Here is a 22,406-nt window from a genome sequence, read left to right as displayed (position 1 = left end):
GCTTTGGGCCGGGGGGGGGGTAGGTATCACAGAGGTTCTTGGCCTTAGTAAAGACTGAAAAAGCAGGCTCCAGCACAAGTAGTGCTGAGAGGGTTAATAGGGCGTAGCAATGGTTCTGTTTTTAGGAGCAGTCAGAAAGAGATAGGCAAGTCTGACTGCTCCCATATCTCCACCCTTGTGTGTGGTATTATTATTATTAATTTATATAGCGCCATTGATTCCATGGTGCTGTACATAAGAAGGGGTTACATACCAAATACAGATATCACTTACAATAAACAAACTAACAATGATAGAACGGTACAGAGGGAAGAGGACCCTGCCCTTGCGGGCTTACATTCTACAGGAATGGGGCGGAGACAGTAGGTTGAGGGGTTGCAGTAGCTCCGGTGTTGTTGGGGGTGGCAGCAAGCAAGGTCATGGTGGGCTGTAAGCTTGTTTGAAGAGATGGGCTTTCAGGTTCCGTCTGAAGGATCCAGGTGTGGTGGATAATCGGACGTGTTGAGGCACAGAATTCCAAAGGAACGGGGGATATTCGGAAGAAATCTTGGAGGCGATTGCATGAGGAACGAATAAGTGTGGAGGAGAGAAGGAGGTCTTGGGCGGACCGGAGGTTACGTGAGGGAATATAGCAGATTAGTTCAGAGATGTAAGGAGGAAAGAGGTTATGGATGGCTTTGTAGGTCAGTGTTAGTAGGTTGAACTGGATACTCTGGGGGAATGGCAGCCAGTGAAGGGCTTGGCAAAGGGGGGTAGCAGAGGAGTAGCGAGGCAAGACATGAACAAGTCGTGCAGCAGAGTTGAGGATGGACTGGAGGGGTGCGAGAGTTTTAGCAGGTAGGCCACAGAGGAGGATGTTGCAATAGTCGAGGCGGGAGATGATGAGGGTATGCACAAGCAGTTTAGTAGATTGAGGGTTGAGGAGAGGATGGATTTTGGGAAATATTTTTGAGCTGGAGACAACAGGAGGTGGCGAGAGCTTGGATGTGGGGTTTGAAGGACAGGGCAGAGTCAAGGGTTAATCCGAGGCAGAGGATTGTCGGTACAGCGGAAAGAGTGAGGTCATTTATTGTGATAGAAAGATCAGGTGGGAAAGATATGCGAGATGGGGGAAAGATAATGAGTTCAGTTTCGTCCACATTGAGCTTGAGGTAGCGGGAGGAGAAGAAGGAGGATATGGCTGCTAGACGTGCTGGGATTCGGGATAGCAGAGAGGTGACATCTGGGCCAGAGAGGTAGATCTGGGTGTCATCAGCGTACAGATGGTACTGGAAGCCATGTGATTTTATGAGCTGTCCCAGGCCAAGGGTATAGATTGAGAAGAGTAGGGGTCCTAGGACAGCCTTGAGGGACTCCAACAGAGAGGGGGCGGGGTGAGAAGGTAGTGTGGGAGTGGGAGACGATAAATGTGCGGTTAGAAAGGTATGAGGAGATCCAGGATAAGGCAAGGTCTTTGACGCCAAAGGAAGAGAGGATCTGTAGTAGGAGGCAGTGGTCAACTGTATCAAAAGCAGAGGACAGGTCAAGAAGAAGGAGTACAGAGAATTGTCTGTTAGCTTTGGCTGTAAGTAAGTCATTGGTGAGTTTGGTAAGGGCAGTTTCGGTGGAATGGTGGGGGCAGAAGCCGGATTGTCGGTTGTCGAAGAGAGAGTTAGATGAAAAGTGGGAGGAAAGTTCAGGGTGAACGTGTTGCTCAAGGAGTTTGGAGGCAAATGGGAGCAGCGATATGGGGCGGTAGCTGGACAAGGCGTTTGGGTCGAGGGATGACTTTTTGAGGATGGGCCTGATTGTGGCATGTTTGAAGGCAGCGGGGAAAGTACCAGAAGATAGTGATAGGTTGAAGACATGGGTTAGGGATGGGATGAGTGTGGGGGTGAAGTTGGGGAGGAGATGGGATGGGGTTGAGTGCACGTGTGGTGAGGTGTGATTTGGAGAGGAGACGAGTAAGGTCTCTTTCGGTGATGTTGGGAAGGGAGGTTATGGGGGTAGGGAAATGCTGTGGAAAACAAAGGGGCTGTGGTGGTCGGACAGTAAAGACTTGCCGTGTTTGGTCAATCTTGTTTTTGAAGCGCATGGCGAACTCCTCAGCAGAGATGACAGAGGTCGGAGGGGGCAGTTGAGGGCGGAGGAGAGAGTTAAAAGTGTTGAATAGCTGATTGGGGTTGTAGGACACGGAGGATATGAGGGTTGTGAAGTAGGTCTGTTTAGCAGAGGTGAGTGCTGATTTGAATGCGAGTGTTGCTTGTTTGAATACAGTGAAGTCATCTTGAGTATGTTTTTTCTTCCAACGCCGCTCCGCAACCCTGGACGCTTGTCGAAGCTGTTTAGTGAGGTTGTTGTGCCAGGGTTACCTGTTGACTCGTCGCGCTCTGCCATGCACAAGAGGGGCGACCGAGTCAATAGCTGATGTGAGAGTGGCATTGTAGAAAGCGGTGGCGCTGTCTGTGTCATGGAGTGAGGATATGAATGTCAGTGGTAGAACAGAGTCAGAGAGTGTGTGAGTGTCTAGATGTGCAAGGTTTCTGCGGGGGTGTGCTAGTTGCCGGACATGGGTGACAAGTGGGGAGGACAGGGATGAGAATTGAGTAGATGGTGGTCAGATAGGGTTGGGGGGAGGTTGTGAGGTTAGATAGGGAGCAGAGTCGGGTGAAGATAAGGTCTAGTGTGTGTCCGTCTGTGTGGGTGGCTGAGGAGGACCACTTAGTAAGTGCAAAGGATGAAGTAAGCGACAAGAGTTTGGATGCTGCTGACTGGCGAGTGTCAGTGGGGGTGTTGAAATCGCCCATGATGATTGTGAGAATGTCAGCCGAGAGAAAGTAAAGAAGCCAGGTGGAGAATTGGTCAATAAAGGCAGTGACCGAGCCTGGAGGTCGGTATATGACAGCCACTTGGATGTTGGAGAGAGAGTAAATGCGGACAGAGTGGACTTCAAAAGAAGGGAGAATAAGGGAGGGAAGAGGAGTAGAGCTAAAGGTGCAGTTGTTAGAGAGGAGAAGACCCACTCCTCCACCATGTCTGTTTCCAGGGCGAGGAGTGTGGGTGAAGTGGATGCCGCCGTAACACAGCGCAGCAGGGGAGGCAGTGTCAGAGGGTGTCAGCCATGTCTCTGTGATGCCCAGGAAGGAGAGATGACGAGAGGTAAAGAGGTCGTGGACAAAATGGAGCTTGTTGCAGACACAGCGTGCATTCCAGAGTGCTCCAGAGAGAGGGAGCAGCGGGGTGGGCGTCAGGGGGACCAGTTTTGCGTAAGAGAGGTTGTGGTAGTTTGCAGTTGGTTTAATGCGATAGGTGGGGGAATTGGTGGAAGGTGCAAGCTGTGGGGGTCCAGGATTGGGAGATATGTAGCTAGCAGTGAGGAGAAGCAGAGAGAGGGAGAGCAGGTGGGAGAAGGAGAGTGTCCGGCTTGTGTTAGGTTTTGGTAGGATCGATCTGAGGTTGAGGAGCAGGTCTGTAGATGAGGTTAGGTGGGGAGGTAGGAGGGAAGATGAGATGATGATTTGGTTAGAGGGTGCTGGGGTTTGGGGATAGCGAAGGAGAGTGAGGATTAGTGGGGCACAAACAGTAAGGGCATATGTAAGCATGATGAAAGTGTAAGGGAGAATGAGAAAGAGAATCTAAGTACAAATAGTAGATAGTTATCCATACCTTCTGGTCACGTCTGGCCCATTTCTGGCATATTTCATTTTTAGTCCTTTAAAAAGCAACCCTTTAAAAGCCAGACCCCTCTGTACCAGACTTGGCTCCCTTGATTTATGGCCTATATAAAGTAGCCAGGCTCTCTCAGTAAGTTCTGTGTGTGCAAGGTGAAAAGAACTTGTTTGTGTGGCTCAGTCTGCTAGAGGTTGAGAGAAGTACAGACATCTAAACAGGTGGGTGAGCCCATGCTGTATATACCGTATTTTTTGGACTATAAGACGCACCGGACCATAAGACGCACCTAGGTTTTAGAGGAGGAAAATAAAAAAAAATAAAAAATTCAAGCAAAAAATGTGGTCATGATGCACTTTTAAGGGGGAGGGGGTCTTCTGCTGACACTGGTATAGGGGTAATGTCCCCCAATTCTGACAATATCCCCCATCCTGGTATATATACCGCCACCCTTCCTTTTATACATGGTCCCCTTCCCCATCCTGGTATGCCTAGCATCCCTCCAACCTGGTATGCCTGGCACCCCTCATCCTTATATGCATGGTACCCCTCATTCCTGTCCTGGCATGCATGGCACCCCGAATCCCTATCCTGGTATGCATGGCACCCATCATCCCTATCCTGGTATGCATGGCACCCCTCATCCCTGTCCTGGTAGGCATGGCACCTCTAATCCCTATCCTGGTAGGCATGGCACCCATAATCCCTGTCCTGGTATGCATGGCACCCCTAATCCCTGTCCTGGTATGCATGGCACCCCTAATCCCTGTCCTGGTATGCATGGCACCCCTAATCCCTGTCCTAGTATGCATGCTCCCCCTAATCCCCATCATGCTGCACATTAAAAAAAAAATAAACACTCTTCTCTCCTCCAGCGCTACTTCCTGTCTGCCCGCACTGATCTCTCCATGTGTGCCACGCATGACGTCACTGCCATGCACGGCTCACAAGTAGAGATCAGCTGCCGGAAGACACTGCTCCCCACGCCGGGTCTGTGTGCGCGGGGAGCAGTGACTTCACTCTCCTTCATAGCCGGTACACAGCGGAGCAGCGCTGCGACTGCTGCCGGCTATCTCCTGTGCCCGCTCATTAAAGGGCATGAATATTCACCCCCTCCCCACGCCCATGGGCATGGAGAGAAGTTGAATATTCATGCCCTTGAACAGCTGGCACAGGAGATAGCCGGCAGCAGCCGCAAGCGCGGCTACACTGTATACCGCTATTAAGGAGCACTGAATATTCATTTTCTTTAGCAGCGGGGACAGTGTAGGCTGCAGCGCACGGCTGCTGCCTCCTGTGCCCCGCTCCTCCACAAATACCGCTCCCCCCACACCACACAAAAATATACACCCCCCAACATTCGGACTAGAAGACGCACCCCCCATTTTCCTCCAAAATTTTGGAGGAAAAAAGTGCGTCTTATAGTCCAAAAAATACGGTAGATTGTTTATCTTTCATTTTGGTTCTGTTATACCCTTTGTACCCAGAAGAGGCTGTTTTGCTTTGTTGGTCCATGGTTTATGGACATGTAATAAGCCCCACATTTCTTTTGAACCAAAGAACAGGATCATTGTGTGTGTGCATCAGCGTCTACCAGAGAGCTGATCCCTTACACACCGCAATGTGCAAGTGTATGAGGAAACAGCAATATTTTTCCAATGATATTTTACATATAGTCTGCAACAGCGACAAGGGACCATCCTCTACTTCTAAAGCACACAAACTCTGGCCCGCAGGGTGATTATATTTGGCCCACGACGCCATCACCACCCGCCCGGAATTGCGCTTTCAACCATATCGGCATCCTGGGACAGTTTGAAGCAATGATGTAGGAGAGAGCATCAAATAACGTTCCCTCCATCGTTCTCCCTCTGCGGCTGACGTCACAGCGCAGCAGGCGCCATGACGTCACTATTTCTCGTCTGATGTGCTGAGCAGTGCAGAGCTGAAGAAGACACGCGGAGAAGACCGGACCAGCGGGGGACCGGGGAGAGGTATTTATTTTTAACCCCTTTCTGACATAGGCCGTACTAATACATATTTGTGCCCTGGGGCTTTTGGGCCAGGTACGTATTAGTACGCCCTGGCTGTGCGGGCGCGATCGCCGCCGAGTGTCAGCTAATTGTCACAGCTGACATCTGGTGCTAAGTTCTAGGAGTGGTCCCGCACCGCTCCCAGCACATTAACCCCCGAAATGCTGCGATCAAAGTCGATCGTAGCATTCCGGGAGCAAGAGGAGGTAAGCGCCATTACTTACCTGCTCACTGGCGTCCCGTGCTGTCTGTGCGGGGTCCCGTTGGTTGTCATGGTCACTCGATGTCATCATGACGACATCCGGGTCACCAAACACCAGGAAGTTACTTTGATCAGTGTGCGATCAAACTAACTTCTGCATGCAGGCTGAGAGTCTGGATAGCACAGAGATGCTGCTGCTGCATCTCTATGCTATATAGGTGATCAGACTGCAAAAAGTGAAAGTCCCATAGTGGGACAAAGTGTAAAAGTTAATAAAGTGTCAGAAAGTGAAAAAAAAAAAAAACATTTAAAAAAAAATAATCCCCCAAAAAATAAAAAAATATTTTGTACCCATAAATAAATATTATTATGCAAAACAAATACCAAACAATAAAAGTACACACATTTGGTATTGCCGCGTCCGGAACAACCTGACCTATAAAACTGTCCCACTAGTTACCCTTTAGTGAACACGGTAAAAAAAAAACGAAGCAAAAAATGATGCTTTATCATCATACTGCCAAACAAAAAATGGAATAAAACGTGATCAAAAAGACGAATGTAAATAAAAATGGTACCGCTGAAAACGTCATCTTGTCCTTCAAAAAACAAGCCACCATACAGCTTAATCAGCTTCATCAAATAGTTTTTGTGTAAAAGCGCCAAAACATAAAAAAACATATAAATGTGGTACCACTGTAAACGTACTGACCCAAAAAATAAAGCTACCTTATCAATTTTACCACATATGGAACGGCATAAAAAAATCCCCAGAAAACAATTCCTGAATTGTTGATTTTTGTTTATTCTGCCTCCCAAAAATCGGAATAAAAAGCGTTCAAAAAATGTCACGTACCAGAAAATGATACTGATAAAAACGTCAACTCGTCCCGCAAAAAACAAGCCGTCACATGACTCTGTCGGCTCAAATATGGAAAAATTATAGCTCTCAAAATATGATGATGCAAAAACTAGTCTTTGAAAAAAAGCGTCTTTTAGTGTCTGACAGCTGTCAATCATAAAAACCCGATATGATTCTGGCATCGCTGTAATCGCACCGACCCGAAGAATAAAGTAGTCTAATCACTTATACCGCACGAGGAACGGCGTAAAAAATAAACTCTACGGTTAGGGTTGTGTTGGGATTTTTTCAAAAGTAAAGAAAAATAAAAAATATGACGATATGGTCACTAGTGTTGAGCGCAAGTGCTCGCTACTTGAATGTGCATCGGGTACTCGGGTATGCACCGAGTATCGCGGGTGCTCGAGTGACATGCTCGAGTCTCCGCCCCATATGCTTCGCGGCCAAAAACCCCCGCAGGGATTGCCTGTCATGCACGAGCGATCCCCGCATGTTTGTTTTTGGGTGTCTAACAACCGTGAAACATGAAGGGCGGGGACTCTAGCATGTCACTCGAGCACCTGCGATACATGGTGCATACCCGAGTATCCGATGCAAACTCAAGTAGCGAGCACTTCCGCTCAAGACTAATGACAACTTATTCAATATGATGACCTAATGTTATCGAATTCTGTGTCATACCTCTGGGTTCAAAATTTTCACTACACCCCTTGATACAATCCTTAAGGGGTGTAGTTTCCAAAATCGTGTCACTTGTGGGGAGTTTCCACTGTTTAGGCGCATCAGGGGCTCTCCAAACGTGACATGGCGTCCGCTCTAGATTCCAGCCAATTTTGCGTTCAAAAAGTCACAGAACTCCTTCCCTTCTGAACCCTGCTGTGCACCCAAACAGTGTATTTTCCCCACATATGGGGTATCGGCGTACTCAGAAGAAATTGCACAACAGTTTTTGGGGTCCATTTTCTCCTCTTACCCTTGTGAAAATAAAAAAATTGGGGCTAAAAGATCATTTTTGTGGAAAAAGTTTGATTTTTTGATTTTTACAGCTCAATGGTATAAACTTCTGTGAAGCACCTGGGGGTTCAATGTGCTCACCACACATCTAGATAAGTTCCCTGAGGAGTCTAGTTTCCAAAATGGTGTCACTTGTGGGGTTTTTTCAGAGTTTAGGCACATCAGGGGCTTCCCAAAGACAACATGGTGTCCCCTAATTATTCAAGCAAATTTTACATTCAAAAAGTCAAATGGTACTCCTTCCCTTCCGAATCCTGCCGTGTGCCCAAACAGTGGTTTTCCCCCACATATGGGGTATTGACGTGCTCAGAAGGAATTGCACAACACATTTTGGGGTCCATTTTTTTCTGTTACCTTTGCGAAAATAAAAAATTTTGGGCCATATTAACATTTTTGTGAAAAAAAGTTAAATGTTCATTTTTTTTCTTCCACATTCCAAAAATTCCTGTGAAGCACCTGAAGGGTTAATAAACTTCTTGAATGTGGTTTTGAGCACCTTGAGGGGTGCAGTTTTTAGAATGGTTTGGGTATTTTCTGTCATAAAAGCCCTTCAAAGTCACTTCAAATGTGATGTGGTCCCTAAAAAAAATGGTTTTGTAAATTTTGTTGGAAAAATGAGAAATCGCTGGTCAGCTTTTAACCCTTATAACTTCCTAAAAAAAAAAAATGGTTCCAAAATTGTGCTGATATAAAGTAGATATGTGTGAAATGTTATTTAATAAATATTTTGTGTGACATATGTCTCTGATTTAAGGACATGAAAATTCAAAGTTTGAAAATTGCAAAATTTTCGCCAAATTTCCGATTTTCCACAAATAAGCGCAAGTCATATTGAAGAAATTTTACCACTATAGTGAAGTACAATATGTCACAAAAAAACAGTCTCAGAATCAGTGGGATCCGTTGAAGCATTCCAGAGTTATTACCTCATAAAGTGACAGCGGTCAGAATTGTAAAAATTGGCCGGGTCATTAACGTGCAAACCACCCTAGGGGGTAAAGGGGTTTATGTGGGGCCGACATTCTATGTGGGCTCATTATACTGTATGTAGGACTATGTGAGGCCATTATACTGTATGGAGGTCTATGTGGGTCCATTGTACTGTATGGAGGACTATGTGGGGCCATTATACAGTATGGAGAATTATGTGGGGCCCATTGTACTGTATGGAGGACTATGGGGTGCCCATTATACTGTATGAAGGACTATGAGGAGCCCCATTATACTGTGCGGGGATCACAGTTGGGGCATCATACTGTGTTGGGGTCACCATACTTTTCTGCTGGGGTACAGTAGGGTCATCATAACGAGCGTGTGTAGTGTACTGTGGAGGAATTCACTGTGGGAGTATCATACTGTGTTTGGGGGGTGCACTTTTGTTGGCATCATGCTTTATTATCTGTTATTTATTAATTCAAGGTTTTTATCCTTAATTATTACATTTTTAAATTATGCCATTGAGCCATATGCTTTTTACTGCTCTTACATATTAAATTTATTCCAGTATGCCCCATTTGTGATTATATGTTTATTATATTCTAAGATTTATTAACTAAAATGTACTGTGTTCGTGGGACAACCCATTTAAGTTTGTTTCCATATGAAAAGGTTCATCGTTATATTTGATAGGAAAAAACTTCCTCAATTGTAGACATTTTTTTAATGAATATCAAGGTTGGCCTGCAACTTTGTCCAAGTTTTTAATTTTAGCCCTCTGTGTATTTGAGTTTGACATCCCTGGTCTAAAGGAAAGAAAGACTCGTACCAATCACAGAAGGCAACTCTCTACTGTCAGAGCAGTGATACTATGGATTCTCTACTGTAACATGATGCTGTAATGTTTGATTCCCAACAAAGTACAAGGAGGTATGGATGCCTTTCTTGATAAATATAATATTACAGGTTATGGGCACTAGATTCTGTGATGGGACGTTGATCCCAGAACTAGTCTGATTGCCATATGTGGAGTCGGGAATAATCTTTTCCCCACATCTGCCTCATGGGATTTTAACTCCTCTCCCTGGAGCAATAGTATGTCATGTTCTAGGATAAACTCGATAGACATATAGGTTTCCCTTCAGCCATAAATTATAAAATAGAATCCAGAGTTTATCAATTAGGGGTAGAGTGTGACAGAATGAGGCAAATGAAGATGGATCCAGAGGCACAAGGCCCCTCTAACTGGAGTTGAGGATAGAATCCCAAGTTGTGAGGTACAAGCCCGTAGGCCAGAGGCACGAATCCCAGAGGCACTAGGCAGAGAGGCACGAGGCACAAGCCTGGAGGCATGGGCCCGGTGGCCAGAGACATACAACATGAGGCACAAGCCCAGAGGTCAGAGGTGTACGAGCAACTCTCACGCAATTGTGCCCTGTAAAGACAGGAAAACACTGAAGAATGGAGATGAGAGGGGTCCTTTTAACCTCTCTATGATCCTGTCCCTGTATAGGTCAAGGAAGGACACCTCCTGTGTGCTGTCCGGAGGGACATACTGGAAAAGTGGAATTAACCAAGTGAAAAGGTGCTCCCGGAGATCAATTGAAGAATGGAAAAAATGTAAATACATAAGACCACCATGAAAATAAAAAAGCTGTATACCTGACGAAGGCTGGATGCAGCCAAAACACATTGTGACTTTAAATAAAGCTAATTTTTTGTTTTTAAGCTGGTTGTTTCCTGTCCCAGGAACACCGTATTACCTGGTCTATTTAACTTTTTCTCCTTCTGATATGTGTTCTATAGTCTGTTTTGAATAAATAATAGCTATAAGAAAATTCCAAATCATTGCATTCTTGTTTTCTTTACATTTTAAACTGTGTCCCAACATTTTTTTGTAAAATAAATCTTTATTTAAAATAAAACTTTATGTAAATGTATCATATTCATATTCTGGATGTCAAACCATTCTAATCAACACTTGGGATCAGAAGCGAAAATTTGCCCTCTTAGGGCAGATTGGTTAATGCATTACAGTTTTATCTTCTTCCCTTCCTTTCCGCCATTCTTCAGGTGAACGTCATGGAAATACTGTATTTTTACAATTATAAGAAGCATTTTTTTCCCCCAAATTTGTTGGGAAGATGGGGGTGCGTCTTATAATCCAAATGTAGCTCTCCGGCTGCGGTGGAGCGGAGTCCCAGGGTCACTGCTGCAGGAAACTAATGGCGGCGGCAGGAGTGGGGCGATGCTGTGGGTCCCAGGCTGGAAGACGGGGTGTTCTGCGCTACAGGGGCTCCGCCGACATTTTGTAAAAGCCTGGAGACCCTCCCACTTTCCATGTTTTCAATGCGGTGGACTCCGGGAAAATAGCCGCCTGAGGAAGTGCAAGTGCAGATTTAGATCTCGGCACTGAGATCTCGACTCCCGAGATCTCAATTGCGCCACCACCTCCTACCAACCTGGGGTCCGAAGCATTGCCCCACTCCTACCTCAGCCGAACACCACCTCCTACCAGCCTGGGGCCCGCAGCATTGCCCCACTCCTGCCCTCAACTTACTGCAGCAGCGACCCGGACACCTGGGATCCCGCTCCACCGCCGCCACCACTCAGTGTAAGCTGTCTTAAAAGCGGATTATAAGAAGCACCACCATTTTATTAAAAATTATTTTTTCCTATTTTCCTCTCCAAAATTTTGGGTACATCTTATAGTTCAGTACGCTTTATAATCCGCAAAGTATGGTATAACTTTTTTGACCATACCATGTAGCTATGTAATTCTTCATAATTTAGATGCAGAGAACCAGTTCTCCCTCAATTCCATAAGTTCTTAGGAAATACCTTGAAGTCTAAAGAATAAAAAAAATATACATAGTAGATCCAAGCACAAGGATATACGTTTAAAAGCAGATGTTTAATAATGATTGGTAACAAGTTTTAAAAGGGTTATCCAACCACCTCTCCCACTTTATCTGCCATCAGCCATGGGTAGATGATACTGTATGTGATCAGGACAATTACTGGTGGTTGACTCGGTAATGGTCCTAATCACGCACAGGAGCATCTCTCCGCGACCAATGTCATATCAGGCTGAAGAGAAAGGCATCTGACAAGCACTTTTAAAAATACAGTATATCTTCATTTTAAAGTGCAATTCATTCTAGAAATGATTGATTCCTAGGTGTGATACGTAGTTTCTGCTTATTTTTCAATAAAATATGTTTACTAGTAGTTTTATACATTTACTATTAACCATGAAATACAGTAAACTGCATTCCCTTTCTCTCGTAGACTGTAAGCTTGTATTTCTTCTTGTAGCATTTCACAATAAAATGGTTTTGAAAGGAAATAGAAAATGGCTACTTCTGTTTGTGAGTACTCTGATGTGCAATAAGATTTGATTTCCGTATAAAACATTCCTCACATTCTGAACAAGAAAATGGCTTTTCCCCTGTATGACTTCTCTCATGTGCAACAAGATTTGATTTGTGTGCAAAGCATTTTTCACATTCTAAACACGGATATGGCTTCTCCCCTGTGTGAGTTCTCTTATGTGCAACTAGACGGTCTTTGACTGTAAAACATTTTCCACATTCTTGACATGAAAATGGCTTCTCACCAGTGTGAATTCTCTGATGTTTCACAAGATAGTCTTTCACTGCAAAACATTTCCCACATTCTAGACATGAAAATGGCTTCTCCCCTGTGTGAATTCTGACATGTTTAATAAGACTTAATTTCGTTGTAAAACATTTTCCACATTCTGAACATGAGTATGGCTTCTCCCCTGTGTGTCTTTTCTGATGTTTAACAAGATTTGATTTCTCTGTAAAACTTTTCCCACATTCTCGACAAGAAAATGGCTTCACCCCTGTGTGTATTCTCTGATGTGAAACAAGACGGTCTTTGACTGCAAAACATTTACCACATTCTGAACATGAATATGGCTTCTCACCAGTGTGAATTCTCAGGTGGTGAATAAGACTTGCTTTTTCTGTAAAACATTTGCCACATTTTCGACATGAAAATGGAGTCTCCCCTGTGTGTATTCTCTGATGTGTAACAAGAAGGTCTTTGACTGTAAAACATTTCCCACATTCTGAACATGAATATGGCTTCTCACCAGTGTGAAGTCTCAAATGTTTGACAAGACTTGCTTTTTCTGTAAAACACTTTCCACATTCTGAACAAGAAAATGGATTCTCCCCATTATGACTTCTCTGATGTTTAACAAGTTGAAGTTTTTGTATAAAACGTTTTCCACATGCTGAACATGAATATGGCTTCTCACCTGTGTGAATTCTCAGATGGTTAACAAGACTAGCTTTTTCTGTAAAACATTTCCCACATTCTTGACATGAAAATGGCTTCTCTCCTGTGTGAAGTCTCTGATGTTTAACAAGATGGTCTTTCAGTGTGAAACATTTCCCACATTCTAGACATGAAAACGGCTTCTCTCCTGTGTGAATTCTCAAATGTTTAACAAGATTTGATTTTTCTATAAAACATTTTCCACATTCTGAACATGAAAACGGCTCCTCCCCTGTATGAATTTTCCAATGTGTAACAACATGTGATTTTCGTGTAAAACATTTCCCACATTCTGAACATGAATATGGCTTCTTTCTTGTGTGAGCTCTTTGATTTTCATCATCCCTCGTGTTATTTTTGTTTTGCTTAACAATCTGTGATGAATCAGAAGATAAGAGCTCTTGAAAAGGATCAGATAATAGAAACTGGGCTGGAGATGTAACTGGGACACTGTAATGCTCTTCATATGTATCTGGTGTGATACTATGATCATATGCTGTAAAATCTGAAAATATCAGATGTGTTTCTGATCTGCTGGAACAGTCATCTGCCAAAAATAAGACTGAATTTATTATTTTTCAATCACATAGCCTTGAAATTATATTAAAATACAATATTTATACATTTTACGAGGCTAAGTCAAAAATGTTCCACTCTCTAGCTGTAGAATTTAGAGAAGATAAATGCGCAATTTTTTAATATAATGTAAACAAAATATTTTAGGCTGAGCATGAACCACGAATGTGGTTCAGATGTAAATATTTTTCTTTGTTGAGCTTCTTACTTTGATTACTTACATAATCCAATATCATTCATCTAACCAACACACTCCATTCACGTACAAGCTCAATGTTGTCATCAGTCGTAAACGCGAACCTGTGTCCAGCTCCTTTTTTATATTTGACACTTGTGTGGCCTTTCTTGAACTTGTCTATCCATTCATACACAATTTTTTTTATTACAAAACACTTTCTCTGTTCTGTGCACCAAGCCTTCAATAAATATCGGCACCAGACACACCCTGAGACCACAGAAAATGAATCAATGAACACTGCTCTTCTTTAGTGCAAATCACAAGTGCGGCAGCCATTGATAATTGTACTGTAGTTGCAAATTAACTGATGTAACACGTTAATTTCTAAACAAATTGTAGTACAATTCAATTATAGATTTTGATGTTAGGCCAAAAGGTTTGTGCTCTTTTTGTTTTTCTCTTCACTGTTTAACTGACCTATTACATAGGTCCATGTTTTAATGTAGAAGAAGCAGAAAAATCCAGCTCACAGATAAAGTCCAAAAAAGTGCATTTTATTTTCCAAGGTACATGAAGCAAAAATTAAAAATTGTGTATTCACAACAAAGAGAATACAAGCATCTTTCGACGCATTTCAAGTGGCAAGCGCTCTTTATCAAGAAGAGAGGTTTTAATGTACCCGTCTAAAGATGCAGCCAACATTCATTTTGAATTTTTATTTCCTCCTCTTTTTCTAAGAGCCAGAACTTTTTTTTATATTTTCCTGCCAACATAGTCATATTAGGGCTTTAAAAAAACAAAATAAAAGGAACATTATTCACTTTACCATATCAATAGGAATGGGAAATAAAAAAACAAAACATGTGTGGGGAAATGGAGCATGACAGCCCCCATATGTGCCAACCATTCTTTATGGTAAACTTTCACTATGTGTTACCCCAAAAAAGTTGTATTATTTCATGCACGTTGGTTTAACCCCAATTTTCTCTTTCGCATTTTCTTGCCCTTTTTCCTTTTTTTTGCCATAACTTCTTCATTTTTCAACTGCCATAGCCATATGAGAGCCTGATTATTTTTTGTTGGATGCATTTTAGTTTTGAATGAGGTCATACATTTTACCATACAACATACTGGAAAACAGTAAATAAATTTCCCATTGTGTTGAAAAAATGGAATTCCACTATTGCTTTTTGGGTTTTGCATTCATTGTGCTGTAAAAATGACCCAACAACATTAAGCTTTTGGGCGGAACAATTACAACAAAGCCAAACGTATAATGTTATATATATATATATTTATATTTTATTTTTAAAAAATCTGAAAATTGTAAAAAAAAATTGGTTTGTGACTTGATTCTCTGAGACCAGTAAAGTACTTCTCTTTCTGTCGATAAAGCTGTATGAGGAATTGTTTTTTTGCGTGGTGACCTGACATTTTAATTGGTACAATTTTAGAAAACATAAAATGTTTTGATAGTTTTTCGAACATTTTTTTTGGTCACCTTAGGGAACTTGAACTTGTCTTCGCGTTATTGCTTTTACTGTATACCTAAATACAACGTTATTGCAATATATAGGGAAGCTGATGGTCTCCTATGTAGCCCTGTGTTTTTTTGTGAGAAAAAACCCACCATTTGTCAATTTAAAACTTTACCATTTATACATGAAATGTTTCTACCGGTCCAATTACACATCAATATTCTGTATAACAAATTGGCCAGTGACTGAGAAGAATCTGTGACTTCTCTGCATTTAGTGGTTACTACTCACCTGGGTAGTCATCTGTAGGAATTTCCACTTTACACCACTCATCATCCATCACATATGTCTCTGTAGTATTCATATGGGGCAGATCTTCACCCTGAAACAAATACAGTAAAAGTCACTGACAGATGGAGAGTTTGAGAGAAATTAATTTGAAGAACAGAAAAGATAATAAATTCTGTACATAATGTCTGTAAAGCGTTGTGGAATTAATGGCGCTATATAAGGGAGTAAAATAAATAAATAAATTAGCATGATGACCACAATGGCTTAACGACAGTCATTATCACAGAACTGCAGGTCTCCGGTGATCTTCACCTGTTGGTTCCTAATTGTAACCAGCAGCCTCCATAACCAGAATATTGTGAGAAGATCCAGACAACATCTAATGTCTATATCCTGTCATCTCCACCAAGTCTAAAACATAAACTGAATGGCCACATTATTAGAGACATTCATATATAAAGGCGTTAGCCCCCTTTGGCCTTCAGAAATCCAGCAATTCAAATTCCTATAAGTTTTGATCATTCTGCGTGAATATTGGCCCTTGCGGACAGGATGACTTTTTATATTTGTCACAAATTAGAAGGAGGTGCTGACATGCTCTGAATAACCTGTTCTACTTCGTCCTGGAGATCTTCTATTGTAGACCTGGGCAAAGTGCATCCTTGGTATGCAAACAGCGTTGAATACATTGGTGGAGGACGGGGCCGCCATCTCCTTCTTCCACCAATCAGCGTGTTAAACAGCAGTTGCGATGACGTCATTTCGTCGCTCAGCTGCTGCTGAGACTCAGTGCACAGGAGAGAGGAGCAGAGCGCCGAGGGAACGGGATTGAGGCAAGTATGTGTTTCTTCCTTTCTTTCATAAGTGTATGGGATGTTTACATGTATATAGGAGGCTATATTGGGGTTCATGCTGTATATTGGGGGCTATGGGGGCTCATGCTGTATATAGGAGTCTATGTGGGGGCTCATCCTGTGTATAGAGGGCTCATCCTGTATATAGAGAGCCATGTGGGGGCTCTTGCTGTATATAGGGAGGCTATGTGGGGGCTCATATTGTATGACTATGACAGTCAGGGGGCTGACACTGTATATAGGGAGGCTGTATGGGGCTCATACTGTATACAGGGAAGCTGTGTGCGGTCTAGTGTTGTATATAGGGAAGCTGTGTGGGTGCTCATGCTGTATATATGGGGCAATGTTGGGGCTCATGCTGTATATAGGGAAGCTGTGTGGGGGATTATGCTGTATATAGGAGGCTGTGTAGGGGATCATTTTGTATATAGGAGATGTCAGCATACTTAATTCTGCTCAATATTAAGTGAATATATAAATATTAAATAATAATTATAAATGTAATTAATATGTCACTATTAATATTGAGCAGAATTAATATCATCCTATTAGTTCGGTCCTCCATAACAGTCACAGTCTCTCGTGCATCCCCTCGGGAAAATGAATTGCCTACCCCTGTTCTATTGGATTAAGATCTGGAGACTGTGAAGACTGAAGAAGCAAGAGAAATCTCAACTTCATATTCCTGGATGCAATCCATGACTATATGACCATTGTGGCATCAAGCATCATCCTGCCATAAGTGTCCTTCTGCCATAAGGAGATGAAATTGGTTGGCCACAAAGTCTAATTAAGCTTCTGTGCTGAAAAGTTGTTCATTCGGACACTTTAGTTGTAGATCCAGTGTTGTATTCACCTGCGTTACATCACTGTCCACCGCTTGTTCTTACAATGATTGTGAATGAACGTCTCTCACGCGATTTTCTTATGAGTTGCTTATAAGGAATCACCTTTCACTAAATGTTTTTCTTTGATCACAATATTCTCCGTATAATCTCAAGACCACTGTATATTTAAATTCTATCAAATCACTTGACTTTCCCATTGTAATTAGATTTACACTGCAAGTGATCCACAGAAAACGGATTACTTCTGTGACACCCCAGGGGTCTGGTTGCCACAGTAATAGAAATATTATGTCTGAGAGCAAGTGGGAGGTTTCTCTGGTCAGGAGCCCTAAGCATGCAACACTGCCCGCCCAGACCTGGGAGGGGAGGAATCTGCCCTTATAAACTGGGTCTGGGGTGGGATTAGGAGAGTCAGAGCTTGGAGAGGGAAAGATACAGCAGGAGCTCTGTAGGAGCAGGAGTGAGAGCCAGAGGCTGGAAGCTAGATAGCTCGCCTTGGCTGAAGACACTAAACCCGGACACGGAGTCCGAGGCTGTGGGGACATCCAGGTCCAGCAGCAGAATCCAACCGGCAGGGGATTCCAGGTCCTCTGGCCTTAGAAGCCCGGAGGCACGGTCACAAGCAAGGGACCAGCACCGCCGTCGTGTAGGCCCCAAGTCACCGGCCATACGGGTGAGCACCACACAGTATACTCAGGGACGTGGGCTACTTCAACCCGCATAGAGCAAGGTAGCCAGGAAAGAGTGCAGATAGACGGGGAGGCCTACAACTCCACCTGGCCAGGGGGAGATCCTGCTTGCTCACAGACTGACCAGGCCTCTACTGCTAACCAGTACTCCCTGGAGGGTCTGCTTTATACCATCAGTAAAGACCCTGAACTGCACCACACGTCTCTGTGTTTCATCGCCGCACCAGCACCATTAGTACTGGGAAGCTCACACCATCACTCCCATCATCCATACTAGCTGCCCTGAGGCAATACTTCTCCCGTGGGGAGTTATCCCATACTTGGCTGCGCTTACAACATCAGCCTCAGCGGCATGCAGCGCAGCGACGGTCCCCACTGACCGCAATCCACGGGTGGCGTAGTCGGACATTTTTTATTACACTAAGACTGCCACTGGTTTGACCACCCTGAGCCACGGACCGGGTCGCCGCCACACTGAGACTACCACCCCCAGCATCCCACCAGAGGCCCGGTTCCGGGTTCCCCACGCGGCCCAGGGGGCGAGTCAATTTTGGCGTAGTCGGCAGGATTTCGTCCCCGCAACCACCGGGTACTGCGTGCCTGAAAAAGACTTTTGTACTTACCTGTGGCGAAGTTTCCCGCCGTCCGGAGTCGTTTCCCGCCATCGGACGCCATCTTGGGTCGTTTCCCGCCATCTTCTGCCGTCTTCCCGCCATCCGCAGCCGCAGCAGCTTCTCGCCGCCGCACGGGAAGAGGGGCGTGGAAGCCAAAAGAGCGCGAGATCCGAAGCTCCGCCCCACGCACTGACGCTGCGCAAGGTCCTGGAAGGGAGGAAGAGCGACGCTGACGTCATCGGAGCGCGACGCCAGGTCCTCTACCCCGACGATTGACTGCGGAGCCGCGACCTACGGAAGAAGAGCATCGCAAGGTAGGCAACGGTCCACTAGGGGGGGTAGAAGGATGTCGGATACCGAGGGGAGCTCCACCGCCACACCGGCAACCAGCGCAACTGCTGCAGCGGTCATGCCATTCACCATGCCCTATATCCCGGGGGCAACCTGGCTACCCCAGTACTCAGGGGAGTCACATACCCTAAGTGACTTTAGGGAAAGATTGGATAGCCTCTTCCAGGTATACCCCCTCACGGAAGAGCAAAAATTAAGCATCCTGGTGGCCCAGTTAATCGGGGCAGCCCAAAGGGAGGTAAAGTCCTGGTCACCTGGGAAGAAGAGGACTGTCAGAGAAATACTAGCCCGGCTGAAAGACACATTTGATACCCGAACCTCAGCCGAAATAAAGCTCAGATTTTACGGGTGCAAACAACGGGCACATGAAAGTATAAGAGACTATGCTCTAAACCTACAAGAGGCCCTTAGAGTCATTAAGCAAGCAGACCCTGACAGCGTGGGAAATGAAGATAAGCTGTTGACCGAACAATTTATTGAGGATCTACTGTGCAATGCCCACCGAACCCAGTTGCGGGCAATGGTCTTACAGGACCCTGACCTGGACGTTGCACAGTTCAAGGACAGAGCCATCCGGGTGCTCCGAGAACCGGCACCAGGTGGCGCTGTGACCCACAGGCGCCCTGCTATCACTTATCATCAGGACGCGGCACCCTTGTCTGCAGGGCCTGTGGGAGCTGATGCGCAGGCTTTGAACAATAACCCGGCTACAGACCTGCACCATCAGGTCCAAGAGCTGACTAAGAGCGTTGCCGCGCTAACCAGAACTGTGCAGTCTTTACAGGTCTCTTCTCCAGGAAAGATCCAGCTGGCATCCGGACCGGAGGACGTCCTGTGGCGCCGACTAAGGAGGACCCCACCGGCCAGAGGGAGACCCAGCGACAGGTACAACGAGGACGGACGAGCCATCTGCCGCCGCTGCAATCAACCCGGACATATGGCAAGGCACTGTCATTTAAAAGGGCACAACCTGGGGTAGAGGGCCAACCCCCAGGCCTAAGATCATCAGGCCCATCGGACTGGCGTGACAAGTACGTAGGGGGACGTCCGGTCTTGCCTGTGTAACTGGACGGCATTCCTATGAGTGCCTTACTGGACACCGGGTCACAGGTCACCACCATCCCGTACGTGCTCTTGAAGCGGTACTGGAATGACTCGGACATAACCCGCTACCCAGATGACGACCTGAGCATTATCGCCAGCAAAGGTCAGCCCGTGCCACAGATAGGATTTAAAGAAGTGACCATCAAGGTCGATAAAGTTGAACTGCCGGCACAAGGACTGATCATTGTGGACATTGACCGTCGCGAGAGTCACCCAAAAATAACCCTAGGTACTAATGTAATTGAAAACTGTCTTGCAGAGGTGATTCTTATTTTGCAGCAGGTTGCCAGGAACGCCAGTTCCAGCCAGCAGCGTGTGCTCCAAAAAGAGATCCGGGCACTGATGAAGCGGCAACAAGTGGAACTATCTGGTGGTGAGATTGGTAGCGTGAGAATGTGTGACCCGTTCCCTATTGCCATGCCCCCGAAAAGTGAGATGATGATTTGGTGCCGGGCAGCTATTGGTCTAAGAGGTAGAGACTACCAAGCAATGGTAGAACCAGTCTACTCAGACAGTAGGCCCACCATTTTGACAGCACGGGGGGTGGTCGATGTACGCCATGGGAGGGTGCCCGTCCGCATCATAAATATCGGGGAGAGAGAAGTATACCTGCCCCGGTATGCCACGCTAGCCAAATTGTTCACCATCAACCAGAACTCTGTACAGGCCGTGGAACCCTTGCCTCCATCTCAACCAGAGGAAGGTAACGGCTCTAAGAAACCAATGGAGGACTGGTGTCAGCAACTGCATTTGGGTACTGACTCCACTCCCTCACACCAAAAACAGGGAGTCTACCGGGTGGTTCAGGAGTACGAGAGAGTGTTTAGCAAACACCCGCTAGACTTTGGGCGAGTGAAGGGGGTGGAACATCAGATCCCAACGGGAGACCATCCTCCCATAAAGGAGAGATACCGACCCGTACCCCCTGCACACTATCAGCAAGCCAAGGGGATGTTAAAGGACATGAAGGAGGCTGGGGTAATTAGGGACAGCTGTAGCCCCTGGGCAGCTCCACTAGTCTTAGTGAAAAAGAAAGACAACACCATGAGAATGTGTGTTGACTACAGGAAGGTCAACCATATCACACACAAAGATGCGTACCCGTTACCAAGGATAGAAGAGTCCTTAGCTGCATTAAAATCTGCTAACTTCTTCTCTACTTTGGATCTCACTAGCGGGTACTGGCAGGTTCCTGTAGCAGAGGCGGACCGGGAGAAGACCGCATTCACCACCCCGATGGGACTCAGCGAATTTAACTGTATGCCGTTCGGGCTCTGCAACGCACCAGGAACCTTCCAGCGGTTGATGGAATGCTGTCTGGGACACCGGAATTTCGAGACGGTCCTGTTATACCTGGACGATGTCATCGTTTATTCCAAGATTTACGAGGACCACCTGAAACACCTGGCAGAAGTGTTTGACGCCCTGGCAAGCTACGGCCTAAAGGTGAAACCCTCCAAGTGTCACCTCCTGAAACCAAAGGTGCAATACCTGGGACACGTGGTGAGTACTGATGGAGTGGCTCCCGACCCCGATAAGATCACCGTGATTAAAGACTGGCCAAGACCCTCCAGCATAAAGGAAGTGCGGCAGTTCCTCGGGTTGGTAGGCTAATACCGAAGATTCGTTCCCGGTTTCACCAAAATGGCAGCCCCTATGCAGGACCTCCTGATAGGTCAATCTCGGAAAGCTAAAAACCAGAAGCCGCCCTTCAGGTGGGAAAAGCTGGAAGAGGAGTCCTTCTGCCAGCTGAAGATGGCCCTCACAGGGGATGAAATCCTGGCGTACCCTGATTACAGCCAGCCCTTTATCCTCCACACGGACGCAGGCAACATCGGGCTAGGAGCCGTACTGTCCCAGATCCAGCAGGGGAAAGAACGGGTAATCGCTTACGCCAGCCGAAAGCTACGGCCCACGGAGAGGAACCCTGAGAATTATAGCTCATTCAAGCTGGAGTTCCTGGCAGTGGTGTGGGCAGTGACCGAACATTTCAAGCATTACCTTGCCTCTTCCAAGTTCACCGTGTACACGGATAACAACCCGTTGACACACCTGGACACTGCAAGGCTCGGTGCCCTGGAGCAGAGATGGATGGCCCGCCTGTCCAACTATGAATTCACCATCAAATACCGGGCGGGACGCTCAAATGCCAACGCGGATGCCCTGTCTAGAATGTCAAACTTACCGGACGTAGGAGAAGATCCAGAAGATCTGGAAGAAGTCGAGCTCCCTGCGTTCCACCGTCATGGGATTACCCTGTACTCCCACCGTGTGAAGGACAGGCGCTCTGTGAGGTTCAATCCCTTGCCCCACTACAGCTGGGCGGAAACGCAAGACAGTGATCCCGCAGTCCGTCTGGTGAATGAAATGCTGACACAGGCCGATGCCCGTCTTGACCCAGACGCTCCGGAGGAGAC

The 22,406-nt window shown here is 45.6% G+C and overlaps 1 protein-coding gene across 1 annotated transcript in view; it reads right to left on the bottom strand.

The window, feature by feature from the left end:
* Positions 1 to 22,406, bottom strand: part of LOC141272036 (uncharacterized) — a 242,984-nt gene that overhangs the window by 49,976 nt on the left and 170,602 nt on the right. The window contains exon 10 of the mRNA XM_073682326.1: positions 12,315 to 13,238. Coding sequence (XP_073538427.1) covers positions 12,315 to 13,238 — 924 coding nt within the window. The remainder of the gene's footprint in view (positions 1 to 12,314; positions 13,239 to 22,406) is intronic.

Source organism: Phyllobates terribilis, unplaced genomic scaffold (assembly GCF_046119375.1).
Source record: "Phyllobates terribilis strain yellow unplaced genomic scaffold, ASM4611937v1 Scaffold_5__5_contigs__length_657084704, whole genome shotgun sequence".
Classification (NCBI taxonomy): Eukaryota; Metazoa; Chordata; class Amphibia; order Anura; family Dendrobatidae; genus Phyllobates; species Phyllobates terribilis.
Note: the sequence above shows the minus strand (reverse complement) of the source record. Positions and strands in the feature narration are given on the sequence as shown.